The sequence below is a fragment of the Ptychodera flava genome (assembly GCF_041260155.1).
Source record: "Ptychodera flava strain L36383 chromosome 23 unlocalized genomic scaffold, AS_Pfla_20210202 Scaffold_24__1_contigs__length_23054250_pilon, whole genome shotgun sequence".
NCBI lineage: Eukaryota > Metazoa > Hemichordata > Enteropneusta > Ptychoderidae > Ptychodera > Ptychodera flava.
Genome location: NW_027248278.1, coordinates 8,440,909 through 8,464,189, shown reverse-complemented (window position 1 = coordinate 8,464,189; position 23,281 = coordinate 8,440,909). Strand labels below are relative to the sequence as shown.

At 37.8% G+C, this 23,281-nt stretch overlaps 1 protein-coding gene across 2 annotated transcripts in view; it reads left to right on the top strand.

Annotated features, from left to right (window-relative positions):
* The window catches only part of LOC139124553 (tripartite motif-containing protein 3-like), a 55,173-nt gene extending 33,010 nt beyond the window's left edge, over positions 1–22,163 (top strand). For both annotated transcript variants that reach the window (XM_070690688.1, XM_070690687.1), the window contains exons 2-4: positions 8,204–8,526; positions 9,394–9,486; positions 16,854–22,163. In XM_070690688.1, the coding sequence (XP_070546789.1) occupies positions 8,220–8,526; positions 9,394–9,486; positions 16,854–17,710 (1,257 nt within the window). In that variant the 5' untranslated portion in view covers positions 8,204–8,219 and the 3' untranslated portion in view covers positions 17,711–22,163. The remainder of the gene's footprint in view (positions 1–8,203; positions 8,527–9,393; positions 9,487–16,853) is intronic.
* Positions 22,164–23,281: the final 1,118 nt, after the last annotated feature.

Below are 23,281 nucleotides of genomic sequence, written 5' to 3'. Positions count from 1 at the left end.
CTTGGATCTGTCGACATGTTGCTGTTGTCCTATTCGCCTGCACCAATCACCTGACTTACCTAACGTAACAAGGCATGGCCCAGTCAGCGAAAGCGGCAGATGAATTTTCAATAAAAATTGAAGCAGCCTCCTGTTGATTATACTTGTCTCATGAAGTAATGGAAATTGTTTTCTGAAGATATGCCCGACCTAGCTCCTGTAATGCTTGCTGTGCTACATAGTCGTATTTTACATTGACAACTTAATGTAGATCATAGATGTGTAAATTTACCAATCCGTGGTTAAAAGAGTCACTCTAATAATGTTTGTAACGGAGCAACTAGATTTGTGGTGCATTCCGTCTGCTTGGCCAGTGATTTGTAGATTTGTAGTGATTTGTAGATTTGTAGAAAAAGATACTGCGAAGAAGGTAGGATACACATGGACGTTTTGGCTCGAATGACTTGGCACGGTGGCAAATAATGGACCTGGTATGAAAAGGGTCAAAACTCTGCTCCAATCAGGCATTTTAATCGTCGATGACTTAGTCAAGGAATCCAGGTCTCAAGACACCGACAGGAAACTTTATGTTTTCAGTCAGTTTATCGCAACAGCATAAAGTAACATGGCAAATCCTGAACAGATTTTAATCGTTTCCCCGATACGTCAGTCGTGTGTATTTACATTTCACTATTCAGCTGAAACTAAAATAATTTGTCCCAAATCTTCTCATTACCAAACACTAAGGGAAATGGACCGTTCATCAGTCGAACATTAGTACAAACTTCACTTGTTGTGCATATGTAGTACATGATCTATTCAATTTGATCGTCAGTGGCGAACGGATGTTTGTTAAACATGGACCTACATCAAACTGTTACTATTCATCCCAGGCAAGGTGAAGACTTGAAGTAAATCTGCTGATAGTCATGAACGCGACTGAAACTAATTTGGGACAATTGGATTTTCATATTTTTTAAAGCTCTCATGTGAGGTGCCCTATAGTTGAATGTCGCAATATTACAAATTACTCATAAAAACAAGTGTGTAACGTCAAAAGAAAAGTAGATGAGATTACATTTGTATGTGAAATCGACCTTACTTTACCATCCAATTATCCCAAATTAGTTCCAATAGTGTTCATGGTAGTTGATTGCACTTGGAGTTTAGTTCAACAACCAGATTACGTACGAAGCACCTAAATGCGCCTCTGGCTGACAATTTACATTAATTCCATACATTGGCAACTTCAAGATTGTCATATATCACAGGTTCTAATCTGAGAATGATATTGCACTGATTCGATCTTAGAAGAAGACGATCGATCGGTATACTGTCAAGAATTTTTTTCCTGAAAGAAGAAAAAGCAATCTGCTTGGTCAATATGCATTCTCCGGCACGTGTCTTGACAGAATATCCTTCTATATACATACTGTAACTTTATGGACAGCAAACAAGGTTTGGATATCTTGACAGCTTGGATGGACTATTATCATATTTTTCTCGAAACGACTCACGTGTATATACACGTTTCTAGGCGTTCTGTGATTCTGTACATTCAGGCTGAGGCAGGTTTGCAAATTACCAAAAAGAACCTTAGCCAAATTGTTCACAGTTCTGAGCATATTCAATAAAATAGACAGTTTACAGCCCATTGGAAGATTGGGTGCCTGTTGAATGGGTCATCAAGTTACTAGTGGATCATTTAAGGTATGTGACACTAGTTGATGCTGTTTAACGGGAAAGGCTTTCACAGACAGACAAAAGTTTGGATGGCCTGTAACGCCACGACAACACAGCAGAGTTAAAGTAATCGATTGGGCGTCAATGAGATGAGTGGGAATGACAGATCTCATAGATTTGGTGAAATTCTCGACAACAATGTTGTTGTCAGCTGATATCATTGCTTTAAAACACAAACCAGAAAGCCTTAATTTTCGCTGTTATTTGAAAAAAAACAAATATATACAAATTCAACGTAAGTGAATTTGATTTTCGTCTTTAAAAACGAACGAGCGTAAACACCATCTTGTCAATACTGCGATAGCTTGAACTGTGCATTTAGTTGCATGCATTCGTATGTAGGGAAATAAAGCAAATTATTGATCCGGAACTCCGAAGAAAAGTGAAATCAGATTGGCATGCCTGCCTACGCATTTGTGTAACCGCAGAGCGGACATTTACAGCCCTCCTGTGACAATGGCAAAGTCATCCATCATTTGACAGGCGTACTTCTACTGAAGGTGTTATGGCATCACCAGGGCACAGACCGTTGGCAGAATCCATGCTTCTAATCCTTTTTGGCTGATGCCCCACCAAGACGTGCCTTCAAACAAGACCAAATGGTATTTGAATCATTCTAAGCTATGGCACAATTCAACATTGACCAAGGGGTTCTCTATATACTTAAGTATCATTAAGGGGTATCCTTTGGCAAGAACTGATTATAACCAAGAGGAAAAAGACGCCGTTTTCTTGAGGTGTATCTGTAATGCTCTGTAATTGAACACTTGTTCAGCAATTGGTCTGAGCTCACAGTCGGGTTTTCGAAAAGGTTTCTCATGTGAGACAGTTTTATGTAAAATGGTTCAAACCTGGTCTAAGGCTATGGATAATGGTGATCTAAATGGTGTCATTTTTATAGATTTACGCGAAGTCTTTGACCTGGTGAACAATGATGTACTTCTTGAAACGCTTGAAATCTATAATTGTGATATAACATCCATAAACTGGTTTCATTCATATCTCTCAAACAGGAAACAAGTTGTCTGTTTTCAAGGTCGAATTTCTGATGCTTTACCGATATCTACTGGGGTTCCTCAAGGTAGCATACTTGGGCCTCTTTTGTCATATTGTTTATTAATGATTTACCTTTAGCTGTCAACAACACCATTGATATGTATGCTGATGTTTCTACAATCATGGCAAAAGGAAAGAACCTGGCAGAAATTGAAAACAAGGGAATGATGATCTTGAATCAGTAAGACATTGGTGTATGCAAAATACAATGGATATAAATTCATCAGAGATTTTCACGTCTACCAAGAAATGTTCTTCATTGTATACTTTGTCAGAATATTTTAGATTCTGTAAATGAAGAAAGACTTCTGGGAATAGTTGTAGATCAATACTTGAACTGGAAGTCAAATACTGATTCAATTTATAAAAAAAGTCAATTCACGTATAGCTCTACTCAGACGTATAATACGGTATTTACAATTAAGTACTAGACGAACATATAATGTGCATATATATTTCCCCGTTTGGACTATTGGTGTAGTGAATGGGGAACTAGTGCAACTATAAACAAGTTATTCACATTACAGAAACGCGCTGTGCGTGTAATGATGGGCACTAAGTATAATTATCCAACCAATGGCCTTTTTAGATGATTACATATTATGCCTTTACCTGATAGAATTTTATACAAAAATATGTGTTTAGTTTTTAAGTCCTTGAAAAGTATAGCCCCATTGTATATGACAGAATGTTCCAATATGTCAATCAATGTAATAGCCGTGTGACCAGAGCTAGCTCCCAAAATAAGCTTGATATCCATAGAGCCAAATTAAAAACACATGGTCAGTACAGAGAGGTATGGAATGGAATAAGTTGAAAACAGAAGTCAAAGTTTTTGAGACACTTGTCTCTGTTAACAGCAATTATTTAAAACAATATTGGGCAGAATTTTAATTTTTTCTTGTTTTTCCTGTCAAATGTGGCAGTTGTTATTGTGGTTATTTATATTTTCACTTTTGATAATTTTTTTTGTGGTTTTGTATATATTTGTTGTAATTTCGAGGGGCTTGGGGGAGATAAACTCTCTCTAGAGTTTACCAGGCTACCCTCATTAAATAAAGCCAAATGAAAATAAAATAAAAAAACTGAGCTGATAAACTGCGACAAATATGGCTATGTTTAGCTAACATGTACGTATGTACGTATGTACGTATGTATGTATGTATGTATGTATGTATGTATGTATGTATGTATGTATGTGTGTGGTTTTGAGACGTGTCATGACGTGACTATATCCTGCTATATTTAAATGATGATCAAATTTTAATTAAACTATGCGTTTGATATTTCTATCATTCTGATAAAACATGTCTTTCTGTTGACACTCTTGATTTGTAAAATAAGGACACACTTAGGTCTAACTATTGTAACATTATACAAAATTTGGCTTTTTTCTTAAAAAAATACTGTCTCTGAAACTGTTCATCATAAATCAAACTTAGCTGGTATGTTCACGGAGATGACTGTATTTTGCTTTGTTTAAGTGATGATCAAATTTTCTTATTCATTGGTAAAAGATCAAATTTATTTTGTGTGTATTTTTGTCACTTTTATTCATGAATCACCTTGTTTATTTCTGCTCAACCTCAAGCGATTGTGTTCATTGGTGGCAAATTTCGACCCCTATCATTGATTCCCAGATACAAATTGTACAAAGTATTGATGATTGTTCAACAAATGAAGTGTTTTATGTCTAAAGAAGGTGCTTTACAGCACATTTTCTTTAATTATCAAATGTCAAAACTTATGCTAGCACTGTGATAACAGTTCAAGATTTAAAATCTTATTTGTTAAACTTCAAAACAAAGAAACAGACAAACAAACAAACAGAAGAAGAGTCGATCAGACTGACAGACAAACAGATAAAAACACCGTATAAAGTTGCACATCTTTCATTGAGTTATAAGGGGTTAAATAACACTGGCTTAGAAATAATCAGCTCTATAACGACCAGTCTGCTCTGAGGTGAGTCTTCTGATATGGTATCAAGTTCATAATTGCCTTATAGATAAAAGCCTATTGGTATCAAAATTATATATATATATATATATATATATATATATATATATATATATATATATATATATATATATATATATATATATATATATATATATATATATACAGATGTTCTCGCGGGAAATTACAGTGCTCGATGATAAAGTAGAGCGTTATAAATAATAACACAAAATTACTTCAAGTACAATTTTCATGCATCCTGCAATCATCAGACAAGAGAAGTGAAAGGGATTCTTAGCTCAACACTCTCATATACATAAATATAAGAGAGTGTTGAGCTAGGAATTCCTTTCACTTCTTCTGTCAGATGATTGGAATTTATTATAAATTATAACTCAATAAATCGCACCAATGTGACTTATGTCCAAAAATAATTGACCTACGGGAGGTTCAACCCATTTTAATCAATACAGACCTGTTGCCAAAAGGTTAATACGGACATACAGCGAGTGTTTTCAAGCAAGCGAAAATTCCTATGAGAATTTCAATGGCGGCGTTCTCATTTACATATCATTTGCATCTAATTAACTTTGGCGCCAAATTCCATTTGGTAAAATCTCTTCTATTCATGTTCAAATATAGACCAATCACGGTTTTTTAAATATAATTCTGATTAAATTTTTGGGCAGGAAAATCTGCCAGACTTGCTTATGAATATTGTGAGCCTGGTGCAGTTCAGCAGGGTACTCGAGGTCCACTTCCAGAATATAGCCTTCAGGCCCGCTCTCTGGGTGGGTGGAAATGGCCATCTCAAGCTTTCAGCAGTCATCCATCCATTGGAAGTCCCCTGTGGGCAGTGACTGGCTCACCACCCAGCCGTAGATGTTGTTTGCATCCTGATAGAGGATGTAGCTGTTTGGCTTGGCTGGGTCATAGCCATCCACTGCATATGTACAGTTTTTGGCCTTTGCACATCGTTTCATCACCATTGAGATCCCTCCTTGCAGCCCTTTTCCGATGAAGAAGTGGTAGCCATAGTCGGTTAGCAGATCTAGCATGACCTGTCTTTTTCAGCAGCACATTCCAGGAGAGACAGGGGCTGGTGTAGTTGTGGGCTGTGTCCACGCCATAATGGTGCAGGCTTCTCTTCCAATAGCTCTTGAACGCGTCTGCAAGGAGAAGGATGTCTGTACAGATGTACCAGTCATGGTAGTCCCTTAGGGTTTGGCAGCGGAAAGTCTCCTAGACATCTTTTGCTTGGGAGTAGTTGCTCTCTATGATGCCTGAGGTGGAGAGCTTGCTGTGGAAGGCCTACTTTGGTGGGAGCTGGATTTAGCGAAGCACTCCCAGTCGTCCATGTACTCATAGGGTAGATGCCTTTGTGGTGCAAGAGGGTGCGTTTCTCTTTGCAGCGCTCTTACTTTATTGTTATGCAGAAGGCTTTGGACGGGTTGGCTGCCACAAGCTTGTTTAGGGAGGTCCACAGAAACTGGGCGCCATTGATGAACCAGAGCTGTCTAAGGGAGAAGGAGTTATATTTTTTCTGTATTATTATTAATGCAGGCGATCTTGTCCTTTACTTTGGAGAAGGCCTGCATCAGGAGAGGGGAGTCATAGCCCCACAGGATTTGGAAGATGACTGGTATGGTCTTGGTTTTTGGGCTCAACTTCAGACTGAGCTTGCAAACATTGTGGGCCACCCCCGTGATGCAACGGTGGTCCAAGACAAAGTCACCATCGAGTGGCTTTGGGCATATGTGGCAGATTATGGTTTAGCCGTGGGCCTCCCAGTCCGTCGGGACCATCTGCAAGGCTTATGGGCAAGCAGGAATGCTTTGATCCAGCACTCCTCTTCTTGGACAGCTGTGAGGAAATGCTCTGTTGGTTTGGGCGCTCTTTACTCCGGGGGGGGGGGGGTTGTTGTTGCACTCTCGCAGTGCTCAACCACATAACAAATACTGCAGGGCTCACGATGCTGGGTCATCCGGACGGGGTTGAGTTGGGGCCCTTTACCTTGGTGATTAGGGCCTTGAAGACAGCATAGATCACAATGGGTCCGAGGAGCTGCTTGTGGTGGTTCTGGCAGGTGAGCTTTTTATTGTCTTTTATGGCATCTCGACCCTCATGGCCGTCTTCCTCAATCCCCTGGCGCTTAGGCTGAGGCCTCCACCAGGTCCTACATGCTGTAGCCATGGAGGCTGCGTACGCAGTGTTGTTTGAGGTGGTAATTCTTTGACTGGTCGTTTAAGAGTTGGTTGAGGTCTTTAACCCTGGTGTAGTGGAATTTCTTAGCCACCTTGATCAACATAACATTGACCTGGGCCATTCCCCTGGTAAATGCCTTGTCCAACTGGTCCTTGATGGGTACATTGGTGGCCTACCACATTATGCTTTGCAGGAATCAAACCTGAGCGGATGCAGTCGTCATATTTGTTTTTCACATCAACAATTGACTTCTTGTTTGTGAGGGCTGCTGTAAGTAGATGTAAGAGTCGCCTCTCAGGGGCTGGTAATAAGTGATGTCCAGGTGGTAACTCTATCAACTGCCCAGCCTTGTCTAGCACCTCATCAATCTCAATGGCCTATAGGAGTACCCTTGCCTGTTGTAGAACACAGGCTCAGAGTGATCTGGATTGCCATCTGGTTTGTCAAGCTTAAGGTGGACCCTCACTGCCAACCGGAACTGCAGGCCTCAGGTCCTAAACCTCTTCAGTGAGTATCTGGGATCAGCTCCCGATGATATCTTTTAGCAAAATCCATCTGTAAGTTCAGCAGACAGTTCTTAATTGCATGACGTGTGCGATGGAAGTTGAGATCGTGACCCGCGAGTACATGCTTGGCCATATCTATATCTTTGCACGAACTAATTGTCCGTCACCTAATTAAACATCTTTTTATACCCTTCCTGATGTTTCCTCACAAAGTCCCTCTGCTCTCGGTGCAGCAGCATCATCAGTAATTTTTTGTATCTGCACCTCCCGCAAAGGGAAACCTTATTTGCCACCCACTTCCTGTAGACTTAGCACAGCTTTGCGCACGACCCCCTCTTGACTTTGATGTTGTGAATATCACGATACTCCCCATACCCTTGTGACTGCTGAGCTCCGTCGAGCTCAGCTTAAACCATTGGCATGTATTGTATGGTATTTTCATGTTTGCTTTATATCACTGTACGCATTATCACCTATGTCTGAAAGGATTCTTTCAGAAGGGCTGCTATGCTTCAAAGGCTTTGAGAGTTTAGGCTGGGGTCTCAACCCGTCCATCAATTCCCAAAAGGTGTTGATTGGTTTATCGTTTTAAAATTAGGATAAGTTTTAAAAATAGGATAAGTGAGCCAGAACTGACAGTGTATGCCTACTTACATCAGTATGAACTGAGGTTCCAGGGTGCTTCTCCATCTCTGATAGAGTTCTTTTGATGTGTTATTTTTCTAACGTAGAATTCTCTTTATCATTCTCATCAGATACAGACATACAAACATGGCTGATGGGTTGCGAGGTTTGTTGTATAAAGTGTCTAAGGGAATAATTTCACACGAAGAGAAGGATCTGCGCGGGCTTTTGAAGAATAATAAGATTCCAGCTAGTACTCTTGAAAAATGTGATTCCTCATTTCAAATTTTTATCAATCTCGAGGAGTCAGGCCAAATATCCCCAGATAATCTCGACTTGCTGAAACGCCTTCTGACTGATATTGGGCAAAAGAAATTGGCTGAATTGGTAGAAGAGTTTGAGACACAACATCGTAGATGTCAAAGTACAAGTCAACAGCACTGTCAAAGTACAGGTAGGTTTACGGTGGCTTTCACGTAGAATACTGCTGTCGTCGAAATACTATGTTAGACAAAGTGGCATTGGAAACGGGCATCTATTTCAAAGTTAAAATTTACCGGTGAAACTGAGTATGCCTATCAAGTTGTTTAAACCCTGCAATTGATTAAACAATTTGTCACACAAGAACAGCTGTACTTGTCTGGCCAAGCAACATGTGGTGTGTTGTTTTTTTAATTTTTGCCTTTTTAGCTTTCAGCTTTCGTTTCCCTTGTTAAAATTCAATCCTGGAATTGCGTGACACCAATAATCGATTTTCCACCACAGGCAAATATTAATCAATATTGCAATTTGTCCTGGTGTTTCCTTACAATTAACGAATGTTAGACAAAGTGGCATTGGAAACAGTCTTCTATTTCAAAGTTAAAATTTTACTTGTGAAACAGAGTATTCTTATCAAGTTGTTTAAAACCTGCAATTGATTATACAATAAGTCACTGTAGAACAACCTTACTTTTCAGGCAAAACAACATGTGGTTTGTTTTTTTGTGAATTTTTCCTTTTTTTAGCTTTCAACTTCTGTTACCCTTGTTGAAATTCCATCCTAGAACTGTTGGACACCAATAATCGATTTTCCACCACAGGCAAACATTAGTTAATAACAAATTGCAATTTGTCCTGGCGTTTCCTTAAATTAACGAATACTAATTTCCCACGCTTCACAGCATCATTATACTCCAGTCAGTCTATACACCGAGCAGGAATCTGTCCTCATATATATGTTGAAGAGTGGAATAGGAAGATAACATCCATGTCATAAAAATATTTTCGAAATATTCCATGTCAGAATAAACATTTGTTTTCATTTGATATTTTTTTACAGCTAGTAGTCCTGTACATGCTGTAACAGCTGAGATAGTGGATAAACAAGCAGCGAAGGCCTTCAGTGCACAAGGAAAAGGACATCCAGAAACAAGTACGTTGGAACTGTTGTAGATTTGTGTAGTGTACTTATATCACAGGGAGCACGTCCTCCTTGTTTATGTGTATCTGCGTTTGTTTGCACTGGGCAAAATGCTTGATATACAACATTATATTACCATGCCCTGCCCGTCGCATTTTGATTGGTCGAGCTGAACCACGTTACTGACCACAAATACACACTACGGTTTGTTTACATGCCCGTGAATATGAATAATAAGATACACAACTCACAGTATCGTAACTTTACAGCTAAAACGTAAATCATAATCAATCACAAAATAAAATGGAGCACTTGTAGGTCAAGTTGAGATACTTTTTTCTGTAAACATCTCCGGATTTGCCAATTGTTTACAGCGCGCGTGACAGTACGTCGCGTATTGCTCAGCTTCTGGGGCCCAGTTGCCGTTCGCTCCTGAAATTTCGGAAATTTTGACGGTTTTCTTGGGTTCGCTGTCAATATAATGGAAATAACAGACTCCACTCTGACCATTAACGTTTATTTGTGGGCGTGGGCTCGAGGAAAGCCAAATTAACGGGCTCGGCAAGCCTTGCCCGTTAATATTTGGCTTTTAATTCCTCTCGCCCTTGAACACAAATAAACGTTAATGGTCAGCGCGTCGCCCGTTATTTCTATAATATATACACGTATACTGATTCTGTACATGTGTCAAATACGTTAAGTATACACTACGTATACTAAAAATGCAATACTACAGTGTATACTTGGTGTACAAAGATCTGTATTACGTATACTCATGATCTGCATAGATATACATTACGCATATCAACGTATTGGAATGTTCCATATATAAAGATATACGTTGCGTATGCAATTAATATTGTGTTCCATATAAGTCAATTTACGTAATTATATTACCATGCCCTGCCCGTCGCATTTTGATTGGTCGAACTGAACCACGTGACTGACCACAAATACACAGAAATGGTTTATTTACATGCCCGTGATATGAATAATAAGATTAACAACTCAAAGTATCGTAACTTTACAGCTGCAACGTAAATCAAAATCAATCACAAATTAAAATGGAGCACTTGTCGGCCAAGTTGAGATATTTTTTCTGAAAACATCCCCGGATTTGCCAAATTTTTCGCTTGACAGTGTGTCGCGTGTTGCTTTGTTCTGGGGCCAAGTTGTCGTTCGCTTGGGAAATTTTCCCAAATTTGACGGTTTTCTTGGGTGCGTTGATAATATAATGGAAATAACAGACTCCGCCCTGACCATTAACGTTTATTTATGAGCGCAGGCTCGAGGAAAGCCAAAATTAACGCGCTCGGCAAGCCTCGTCCGTCGCCCACGCCCATAAATAAACAGTAATGGTCAGCATGTGGCCCAATATTTCTGTAAACGCATATCAAGCATTTTGTCCAGTGTTGTGTGTAAGTGTTTGTGGACAAGGAGGAAGATCTCCCTGTGCTTATATTCTAAAACCTCTTGTTCTACCTGGTCAACGAGAATTACGTAATAATACTGGGTTCATTTCTCCTTTTTAAAATGGTGCATGTTAATACAGGAAAAGCGACTGATTGAATTAAACTTTGTCCTTCTGTCCATGTGTAATTGTATGAATATTGTATGAATAGTTGATATTTTGTGTTACTCTATAAGGCTGAACTTGCATCATAAAGTGTGTTATGTAGGTCATTCCCCCCACACTCATCATGACCTGAGTTCAATTAGTCTAGAACATTCTCAAGGCCACTGCCCTTGATGACCTCACAACCTTGAATTCAATTAGTCATGTTTGGAATGTTCTGGAAAGTTGATTAGTTGTGTAAGGAGATAATTTTAGAACAGTAATTAGCATGTCAATAAAAGTTCTAGATTGTTCTTATATGCCTTTATAAAAGGGACGTGCTCAGCTTCCAGTCAGACTTTTGGGATCGTGTCTCTTGTGTGTTACTAAACTCCAGCAGTAGTCATTCTCAAGACCTTTCAAGACCTTCACTGCCAACGCTGGATTTATACTGTGGACTTTGTGCAGTTTCAAGCCTGCAAGCCAAAGGACTGTTCATTCATCCGACTGACTGTTACAACTCTGAGACTGGAGCTCTGCCGTCCCAGCTGAGATAAGTAGTCTGTACACTTTAAAGCTTGTATCCTATCCTTAACTTAGCAATTAGTTTTATTTTCGTAATAAATTTTGTTTAAACGTTAACTGCTGAGTTCACCCTTTTGTTCGTTTTCTCTGCACGTAACAAATTGGGGGCTTGTCCGGGATACGAATATTTTGAGCCGTTTGAAACATTTTGACAGCCTTTTCAAAACTACTGTATACTGTGAACTCAGCGAAATTCAATCATGGCGGAATTCAAGCCAGACGAATTTATGGATGACCTTGATCAGGACACATTTAATTCCCTCAGAAAAGACAACCTCATAGCACTGGCAAATTTCCTTAAAGTAGATGTCAAAAGATCTATGCGCAAGCGAGAAATTCAGTTCAAGATTGCAAAACATTTAGTTAATTCTGGCCATTTTGAGGAGTCTGCCTTAAAAGATTATGAGCCTGAGTCTTCCTTCGAACTCAAAAAATTAGAATTAGAAATACAGGCAGATTTGGAGCTTAAGAAATTGGAATTAGAAAAGGAAAAATTGCAAATGGAAGAAAGGGAAAGGCAGGAAAAATTACAAATGAAAGACAAAGAATTACAAATGAAAGACAAAGAATTACAAATGGAAGAAAGACAGAGAGAAAAGGAGAGAGAATTGGAAGAACATCGACTACAGTTAGAAATGAGACGTTTAGAGCTTGGACAATCAGGAAAATTCTTCCCTTCAGACAAGTTTGACATCACTAAGCATTTCAGGTTAGTTCCCCCTTTCCAAGAAAAGGATGTTGATAAATATTTCCTTCATTTTGAGAAAATTGCTCAGAGTCTGAATTGGCCTAAGGAGTCCTGGTCTATGCTTTTGCAGAGTGCTTTGGTGGGTAAAGCCAGAGAAATTTACATTCAGTTGTCAGTAGAGCAGGCTTCAAATTATGATTCTGTGAAGGAATTAATTCTCAAGGGCTATGAGTTGGTGCCTGAAGCTTACCGTCAGAAATTTAGGGATTGTGAGAAGGTGAAGGATCAAACTTATGTTGAATTTGCTCGAACAAAAGAACAACTGTTTGATCGCTGGTGTTCTTCTGAAAAGGTCAGTCAGAATTATGACAAATTACGACAGCTTGTTTTGATTGAAGAATTTAAGAGGTGCATTCGGAGTGACATCAAGACGTTTATCAATGAACAAAAGGCAGATACATTGGAGGTTGCTGCACGTTTGGCCGATGATTATTCATTGACCCACAAATCTTCATTTCTCAGCAAACCATCCCAGTCCTTTTCATACAGAAACAATGCAGGTAAATTTAACTCCTCCTTTTCATCCAAGAATTTTTCAAAGGAGAGTAGAAAATCAAATGACAACAGTTCACAGAGTTCAAGTAACACTCCCACATCATCAGATCCCAAGTCTCAATCTCCTTCTGACAAACAGTTTGGTACACTTTCTTGTAATTATTGTAAGAAAGACGGCCATTTAATGTCAGAGTGTTTCAAATTGAAAAGAAAACGTGAAGGTCAAAGTGGTCAAAGTGGATCTAAGCCAACCGGCTTTATTTCTTCATCAACTCGATTAGAGTCTAATAATGTGTGCAACACATTTTCTGAGGTTAAACCCCTCTTATCCCCAATTAATGAGGTCAAGGTCAATTCTTCTCAAGATAGCATTATGGGTATTTTTGAACCATTTATTCATGATGTTTTATATCACTTTCTAGTGATTTCTCTTCCGCTACCCCTGTCAAATTTTAAGAGATACCGGGGCGTCCCAGTCTCTTTTGTTGGCAGATACCCTGCCGTTTTCTGAAAAGTCATTTTCAGGTTCTAAAGTTCTTATTAAGGGGGTAGATTGTAATGACTACATTCCTGTTCCTCTCCATAATGTCTATTTGTCTTCGGACTTTGTTTCTGGACCTGTGGCTTTAGGTATTAGGCCTTTTTTGCCTTTTGAAGGGATTCACCTTCTTCTTGGAAACGACCTTGCTGGGGACAAGGTCATTACTAATCCACTTGTGACTGATAATCCTACTTTAGATCAGGATCCAGAGCCAATTGAACAAGAGATACCCGATTTATTTCCTTCATGTGCTATTACTCGAGCCATGTCAAAGAAAACTTCTGAGAATCAAAATACTCTCAAAAATAATGTCACAGATGTTGACTTAAATGACACCTTTCTCAGTCAGGTGTTTGACACGGAGCATTCCGTTATCCCTCGTGGATTTGCAACTTCCAGTAAAACTGCTGACCAAAGTCAGACATTTTCTAGATCAAATCTCATTGCAGAACAACACAAAGACCCAGATATTTGTCTTTGTTTGACAGGGTAGATGATGAAGGTAAAACTTCGGATAGCTCTGTTTCCTATTATACAAAATCTGGTATTCTCATGCGTAAATGGAGACCTCCAGATGTTTTGGTTGATGACGATTGGGCTATAAAACATCAAATTGTGGTTCCAAAGCCCTACCATGCTGAAATATTGCGCCTAGCCCATGAAACCCCCTGGGCTGGTCACTTAGGAGTCAGGAAAACTTATCATAAAATTCTCAGTCACTTTTATTGGCCTAATCTCAGGCAGGATGTAGCACATTTCTGTAAAACTTGTCACACATGTCAAATGGTAGGAAAGCCAAATCAGACTATTCCAAAGGCCCCTTTACAGCCAATTCCTGCATTTCAAGAACCATTTAGTAGGATACTAATAGACTGTGTTGGGCCCCTACCAAAAACAAGATCAGGAAATGAGTACATGTTGACAATTATGTGTACATCAACTCGGTTCCCAGAAGCCATACCACTGAGAAACATAAAGACAAAGACTATAGTGAGAGCTTTAGTCAAATTTTTCACTTTATTTGGCCTCCCTAAATGTGTCCAGTCCGATCAAGGCTCCAACTTTATGTCTGGATTTTTCAACAAGTAATGGATCAGCTAGGCATTAAACAGTATAGGTCATCCGCCTATCATCCAGAAAGTCAGGGTGCTCTTGAGCGATTTCATCAAACTTTGAAAAACATGATAGGACCTACTGTTTTGACACAGAGAAGCAGTGGGATGAAGGAATTCATTTTTTGCTCTTTGCTGTTAGAGAGTCAATTCAAGAGTCTCTTGGTTTTAGCCCATTTGAGCTTGTATTTGGACATACAGTCCGTGGCCCACTTAAGCTCGTTAAAGAGAAATTCCTATCAGACGATGATGATTGTCTGAATATTTTGCAATATGTGTCAGATTTTCGTACAAAACTCTCTAAAGCATGTGAATTAGCCAGAGAAAATCTTGAGTCATCTCAGCAGTCAATGAAAACCAAATATGATAAAAGCACCTCAAAACGGAAGTTTGAACCAGGTCAAAAAGTTCTTGTTCTACTTCCAATTCCTGGCAAACCACTCCATGCTCGTTACTTTGGGCCATACCTAATTGATAAGAAATTGAGTGATTTAAATTACATCATAATAACACCTGACAGGCGAAAACAAAAACAGCTATGTCACATAAATATGCTTAAGCCATATTTGGATAGGGATAATCCTACTATAACTCAGCCTGTCAGTGCAGTCAGTTCAAACCATTATGAAGATAGTGATACTGAAACTGACTTGAGTGAAAATACTCTAAACTCAAAGCTGGGCTCGGTCAAGCTTCAGAACTCAGGAATCCTGGAGAAGCTGGAGTCTACAAAGTTGGCACACCTCCAGCCAGAACACCAACAACAGCTGAAAGAACCAATCCATGAACATTTGTTCCAAGATGTTCCAACGAGGACAAACATCATCTACCACAACGAAGATGTCTGCGACAGTAATCCAGTGGAACAACATCCAGACGGACTGAATCCTGCGAAAGCGGAATATCTCCAGGAGGAAGCCAAGTATTTCCGAACAATGACTTTATCGAACTCAATAAAAATAACTGGACTTTGCCATGCATACTTTATGCCAAGTTCAGTGCCATTTCAAGTTTTCCAATACCAAATTGCAAGAGGATAGTCATGGTGTAGATCATCCTGTTTGCTATTTTTCACGCAATTTAACAAATCCCAGAGAAACTACTCTACAATTGAAAAAGAGTGTTTATCTTTGATATTAGCTTTACAGCATTTTGAAGTTATGTTACTTCTTCAAATCAGCCAATAGTGGTTTATATTGATCACAACCCTCTTGTTTTTCTGCAGAAATTTAAAGGCAAAAATCAGAGATTGCTAAGATGGAGTTTAATGTTACAGGAGTTTAATCTTGACATTAGACATATCAAAGGCAGAGACAATTTAATTGCAGACTGTCTCTCTCGTATTTAGAGTTTATTGTTGTTCACTTTCAAGAAATTTTATTGTTGTTCACTTTCAAGAAACTTTACTTTAGAGTAAAACAAAATTTGAGTACTTAAATCCTTTTCAAGATTACATTTGCAAAAGAAAGATTTTTCTTTGAAAAATTTTCTTTTTTTGAAGAGGGGGTGTGTTATGTAGGTCATTCCCCCCACACTCATCATGACCTGAGTTCAATTAGTCTAGAACATTCTCAAGGCCACTGCCCTTGATGACCTCACAACCTTGAATTCAATTAGTCATGTTTGGAATGTTCTGGAAAGTTGATTAGTTGTGTAAGGGAGATAATTTTAGAACAGTAATTAGCATGTCAATAAAAGTTCTAGATTGTTCTTATATGCCTTTATAAAAGGGACGTGCTCAGCTTCAGTCAGACTTTTGGGATCGTGTCTCTTGTGTGTTACTAAACTCCAGCAGTAGTCATTCTCAAGACCTTTCAAGACCTTCACTGCCAACGCTGGATTTATACTGTGGACTTTGTGCAGTTTCAAGCCTGCAAGCCAAAGGACTGTTCATTCATCCGACTGACTGTTACAACTCTGAGACTGGAGCTCTGCCGTCCCAGCTGAGATAAGTAGTCTGTACACTTTAAAGCTTGTATCCTATCCTTAACTTAGCAATTAGTTTTATTTTCGTAATAAATTTTGTTTAAACGTTAACTGCTGAGTTCACCCTTTTGTTCGTTTCTCTGCACGTAACATAAAGTGGCATGAACAAGATCCTTGAATGAATGCCAACAAAATGAAAAAAAAATTATCACAAAATCTATAAACAAGTTCAAAAAGTAGTTAATATTTCAGTCAATATCATTTTGATATAATGGATACATTAATAAAACAACACAGCTTTGTCTGCATAACATATCCATGCTTAAAATCTTTGTATCCATCTCCAAGGCAAACATTAGCTGTCGGTGACAATAGGAGATAATAACATTAATGACTCCCCTTCTAATTTCAATGTAGTTCCATCTTGGAATCTGAGACGCATTCCCTATCGGAGTGACATGCTTTTGGAAGACCTGAAGTATTCTTGCCCAATGAAGGTAAATGAATCCGATTGTATTGTGTTAGCTGATTCAGAACGGAAGAGGCTTGTTCATGTTGAGCAACGTCAAGGAAGATTCAGGATGCGCGATATCATTATGAAAACTATAACTATTCTACCAGTTGATATTGCGCTTTACGGTGATGACTGCTTCGTGACAAACAGAGATTCTCAAAGGCCACTTATCAAGTGCAACCCAAACACAGGTGCTGTGTATTCACTAGGGAAAGACAAACTGTCTGAGGCATGTGGCGTTGCCATCAATGCAAGGAAGCACCTTGTCTATGTTTCTGACACACAGAAACATGCTGTCTTCATCTTCAAACATTCTCCATTTAGCTATATCAAACATTTCGGAGCAAAGGGCACAGAGCCGGGGCAATTCAATGCCCCTCGCTACTTAACGACCAACAGTCGTCATCAAGTTATCGTCTCTGATTGTGAAAATAATAGAATTCAAGTATTCACGTTCGATGGAGAATTCATATTTCTGTTTGGTGGTCCGGGTACTGAAGTGGGAAAGTTCGATGGTGTCGGAGATATTCGCGTCGACATGTATGACAACATCTATGCCTGTGACACGAACAATCATCGAGTGCAGAAATTCACCGGTGAAGGGAAGTTCATCTGTTGCATTTTGACAGAAACCGATGACATCTGGTTACCCGTTCACATCGAAATACCAAAAGGCTCACCGGATATAGTTATTATCTACGACAAGGAAGATCTGCAGGAAATCAAATACTACACACGTGATTGTAATGTTGAAGATTAGAATGTTTCATAAGGCCAGACAGTTTATTAGCCTGAGATGATCCATCATTCAAGAGGTTGATCAGAAATGAACGCTTTACCAATGAAATAGCAACTTTGCTCCAGAAAACATATATTCTAAATCTGTACAACTCAGAAGAAAGATGTCTGTCAATAATTGTAACCTAGACAGACTACTTAACCCTTATATCAAAGTCAAATACTTGTATATCTACAAATCTAGTTATATCAAAGCCAAATATTATCTCTATTCTCCGAACATATACGGTGCATTTGCATGCTCAAAGGAAGTCGCTCATTTTTCGTCTAGGTCTTCGTGGCCTCCGACTGATACACTAACTGGTAGCTTACGCGATAAAGCTTGAAGAAATACTGGAAGCCTTTGTAGCCATCACTTAAACTCTGAAGAACAATTATCACAAACAATTTTCACTCAATATATTTTGTTCCGAGACTAAGATGAGTTCAAACAAGAAAGGAAAGCTATAGTCATCCAAGGCGGGGGTTGGGGATGGGGTGGTTACAGCAATCACATCAAAGAGAGTACCCAACCTCGAGCTCATTAGATCATAAGAGATCGCCACAGTGTATTGACGACTGTACTCATAATGCAAGTGTTGCAATGGCTATATTGCGCCTTGTAAACACCACCGACAAACTACTACTACCCAAATTATACAAGCATTAGAGGAAGTAATGTAAAATAAAAGGAAGCCACAATTTAGACAGTACCTAAGTGATCATTTCCATTATCAACGATAAGAATATCGATTGCAAGTGTACCAACCGCCGGGGATACTACAATAAGGTTATAGGAAATGTCCACAATAGACTCAATTAAAGAACAGAAGAAGAAATCTAGCAAAGCAATCTAACTATAAATACAGCAAGCTTGCAAGAAACTTCAATTTAAGCAATGTGGATCACCAGCCAACTAACAGATATCAATAAGTGACTAGAATGTCTTCCAGCTATCCGATCCACGGTTCAAGTAATCATAGCAGCGCAGCTCACAATGTATAAGTCTCTTGAATTCTTCAACACACTTATTGAGGAATTAAGAGCGAAGATAGCTTTATTGAGTCAGATGATTAACAACTATGAGCACGAAACGACGACCTGCTGGAGAAAAGAGTTACAGAGGTGGAGAAAAAAGTTGACGAACAAAAACAATACCATAGTAGGCAAAACTTAGAGATTTACGGAGTAGCCCGAACTAAAAGCGAAAATACTAGCCTCGTTGCACTGAAGGATTTGAAAAGAATTCACAAAGATATTTCAGTGAAAGATATAGAAGTAACTCTTGGGATTGGAAGACGAGAAGTAAAAACAGAAAACATCTCAGCCGATGGCACAGACCATATAAGAACAAGACAAAGACAAAAGATCATTATTCGTTTAACCATCCGGACAAAAGAACCATCAAGAAAACTACAAAAGGCATGCTTGGCCACAAAGATGAGAATAATATTTTCGTAAATGAAAAGTATACAATATTATAAAAATAACCTTCTACGACATGTCAATGGAAAACGAAAGTTACGTGGATACAATTTTTTATGGTTCACAATAGAAATATTTATGTAAAAAATACCAGGGGATGAGATCCATTGTAATTTTAATAAAAAGGGGCCCCATGAAATTGTTTAAACGGTAGTTTCCTATAAATACATTCTGAAGTTATTCAATTTTTTTTGAATTTGATTCTGTGTACGGGTTTGTTTAGAACTGTTTATGACTTAAGTGACGTAACTTGTAAAAGTATCCCTTTCACGTCATATAATTTTGATGACACGTTCAATTAATTCTTCCGGTACTCGTTTGCAGTAACGAATTTTAAAGAGCTCTGGTTATTTTATGAAGATATATTCACAAAAAATTTAAAGTTATAGGGATGTCTGAAACTTGGGCCATGCATTATAGTCATTTTTTAAATCTTGATTCGTGCCATTTGGAAAATAATTGGCGAGAAATCAGAAGGAGGTGTTGCAGCTTACATTCACAGTTCTATCAAAGATAAAATACGTGCTTTTCAAGTAACACATTCAGACACACTTTTGTTAGAAATAATTGATGAATAGCAGACCATCATTATAGGCATTTACAGAAAACTAAATACCAATATATCATATTTTGAAACCAGTCTCTTACATGTACTTACTAGAACAAAACTTGACAAAATGCTTTTTATGTTAATTGGCAATTTAAATATGGATTTCTCGAAACAAGATAGTAGCATAACTTTCTTACGAATATGGCATGTTGAAATTTTAACAACCTGTGAATCACTGATACGTCTGACACTATCATTGATTATATATTCCACTATAAATAATTGTCAATTTTATACAAGTACTATTGGTGCAGGTATTTCATACCCTCTACCGGTCTTTGCGATATTTCCAAAAATGTTTACTAATGTTTATATGAAGGGTACAGTATTTTATATATGTTACAGGGATTTTTCGTTTAATAACTTTCGACAGGATATTTCACAGGAAAATAGAATGAAGTCTACCTGTGCACAGATGAATAAAATGAAGCTGACAATACGTTTTTCTCAATTTTAATCAATATTAGAAGAGAAATTCTCAAATAGATTCACGTTATCCATAATCAGTGTTGAAACGTAAATAAGTGTTGCAATCTAAATTAAAGAGGCACTCCCACTTGGTAACAATTTTAAAACACATTTTTTTAATGCCAACGGTCGATATTTGACGTGGCGACTGCGCGCGGATCGCGAGATATCGATAAAAAACATGTCCTCAAAAAAGTTAAAGTTTGAATTCCGGTGGCCCACCTGAATTCAGCTTCCGGACATAAAACGTTCGGCCTGGGGCCATCGTCAACTAAGCTAGAGAGTACGAGTCTACGCTGACGCTGCTGTACGCCACAGCAGTACCACTCGCGTCGGTGAGCGCGGATTCACTTTTCTGTTAGCAGTTCATAGCCGTAATAGAATTTAATAATGTTAAATTTACACCGAGAAACGTATTTTTTGGTCCAATTTATTATGTAGGTTTGTAGCATTAACTATTTTAACAACCAGTGTTTCAATTTATTTGCATATCTGCACATAGGTAAGATGCAGTATATTTGCTGTAAGTATATACATTTAGGATGTTTAATTAGAGACTTGCCAATTTGAAAAGGGGAAACGATCATAATTCTCTGTGGTTATTGAAAACATAATTCAGTAAAAAATATAGTCGATCTGGACAACTTTCAAATAACACAGATGATGTACAAAATGTTGGTGACGCCAATATTAACGGCAGAAAATACAAAATCACAAAAGTTATTAATCAAAGTATTTGTATGTATTCTAAGACGACTTATTGTATGCTTACGAACTACATCGCATGTTATATTTTTTCATTGTTTGGCTTCGTTTTATGTAACATGGTCCTATGTAACATGCAAAATAATGTTTATATTTTAGCTGTTAATTTTGAAATTAAATTTTGTAGGAGAAAAATTTCGTGTGTTATGGCTCCATTAATGTGATGAACACGATTGGAACTGATTTCGTATAATAATTGAATCTTAATATTTGTCAAATTTCTCAAAAGTGTTAGGTGCCCTATAGCTGAGTGTTGCGATATTACAAATTATCAATAAAAACAAGTGTGCAACTTAAAAAGAAAAGCAGAGGTTACATTTGCAGATTAAATTGACATTACTTCATCATCCAATTGTCCAAATTTGTCCCAATCGTGTTAATGATGCACTCAGCTATGCCTACACCGAGTGAGGTTGCTGCTTTCGAAGTTAAAGCTGAACACAAAATCTGGCAATGCCGATTACTATAAATAGAGCTTTTTGAAAAGGTATAGTTTGAAGTTATTGTAGTGGTAGTGTACATTAAATAGTCAGCAATAGCTAATATGATGACAACCCTCAGTTTGAACCAAAATTGAGCGTGCTGTTGCCGAAATTTTAAGAGAAGAGTTTGGACTTTTTGTGAAAAATTTGGAATATTAAAGCATATTTTGTAAATAATAAAGCGGATAGTAAAGGCACTGAAAGTCGATTTTATCATAAATTGTATAGGTTTTACCCTATTTAATATTAACTTCGACGACGGTGATTGCTAGAAATGTGATAATTAACAGTGGTGTAAACAGACTTCAAGTTTTGCAGAAAAACAAAACATGCGAAAATTCTTGTCAATATCAGAAACGATATTTTAAAGATTTGAAAAGTTGTTTATCAGTGCGACTTTTAGGCCTGTCAGATATTGTTTAAGATAACTGTGATCACGTGACTGTGTAAGATATAGCTGTTGTGCTGTAAAAATAGGCCAATGTATCTCGATATCCACTCTGAATTACACTGTCGACATTAGGGCGCTGTGGACTGACAGGTGTATGTGTTCGAAAGTCAATAAAACTTACATCTTTTCTCTAGCATAAAAAAAGCAAATTTAGGAAAGTTTAATAAAAATGAACCCCTACTACTGACAATTCTGACATATGTTCTCATCCGTAGCAACTATCTTGTGTTTTGTTTGTTTGTTGTTTGCATTGCTGAAATAGAAGTGGCTCCTACGATAGAGGGCGCAAGACCAGGTTCTTCATTGCGATACTATTTGGACGACATGCAGATAGGAATGTAAATAATCCTTTAAATAGTTCGCACTCTGTCTTCATCAATGCCTATACAGCTATACTTTACTCGACAGCAACTTTATAGCAATGCCCTTCTATCTATCTGTCTATCTATCTATCTATCTATCTATCTGTCTGTCTGTCTCTCTCTCTCTCTCTCTCTCTCTCTCTCTCTCTCTCTCTCTCTATCTCTCTCTCTCCTCTCTCTCTCTCTCTCTCTCTCTCTCTCTCTATATATATATATATATTTAAGTATATATATATCTATGCAGTCCGGCAGAGCAATTTAGAGTTCAGTTGCAGTCCGGTAATAATGATGAACTGTCCCTCTCTATCTCCCTCTCTCTCTTTATGTACACACACTCACACATATATTATGAATGTATATATATATATATATATATAATATATATATATATATATATATATATATATATATATATATATATATATATATATATATATATATATATATATATATATATATATATATATATATATTATATATATATATATATATATATATATATATATATATATATATATATATATATATATATATATATATATATACGTGTGTCTCTCTGTCTGTCTGCCCGTCTCTGCTTCTGAGAGAGAGAAAGAGACAGACAGACAGACAGACAGACAGACAGACAGACAGACAGACAGACAGACAGACACAATTTCACTTATGAAAGCATGGTTTTGAACTATCAACATTCCTGATTATTCTTTTATTTGGTGACATTTCATACCTTTTGTCTTCATTTATTCATTTATTTTTTATTACACAGTTCACACTCCAGAGACGGACAATGAGAGGTAGGTAAAGAGAGACGGAGATTGAATAAATTTTAGCGATGGCTTACTCGACTGCAATAATGCTAGCGATGAAACATCTTTAAATATATAGAACGGCAAACCCTTTGTAAAGTTAGTATTGGTTAGTTGAAAATGTG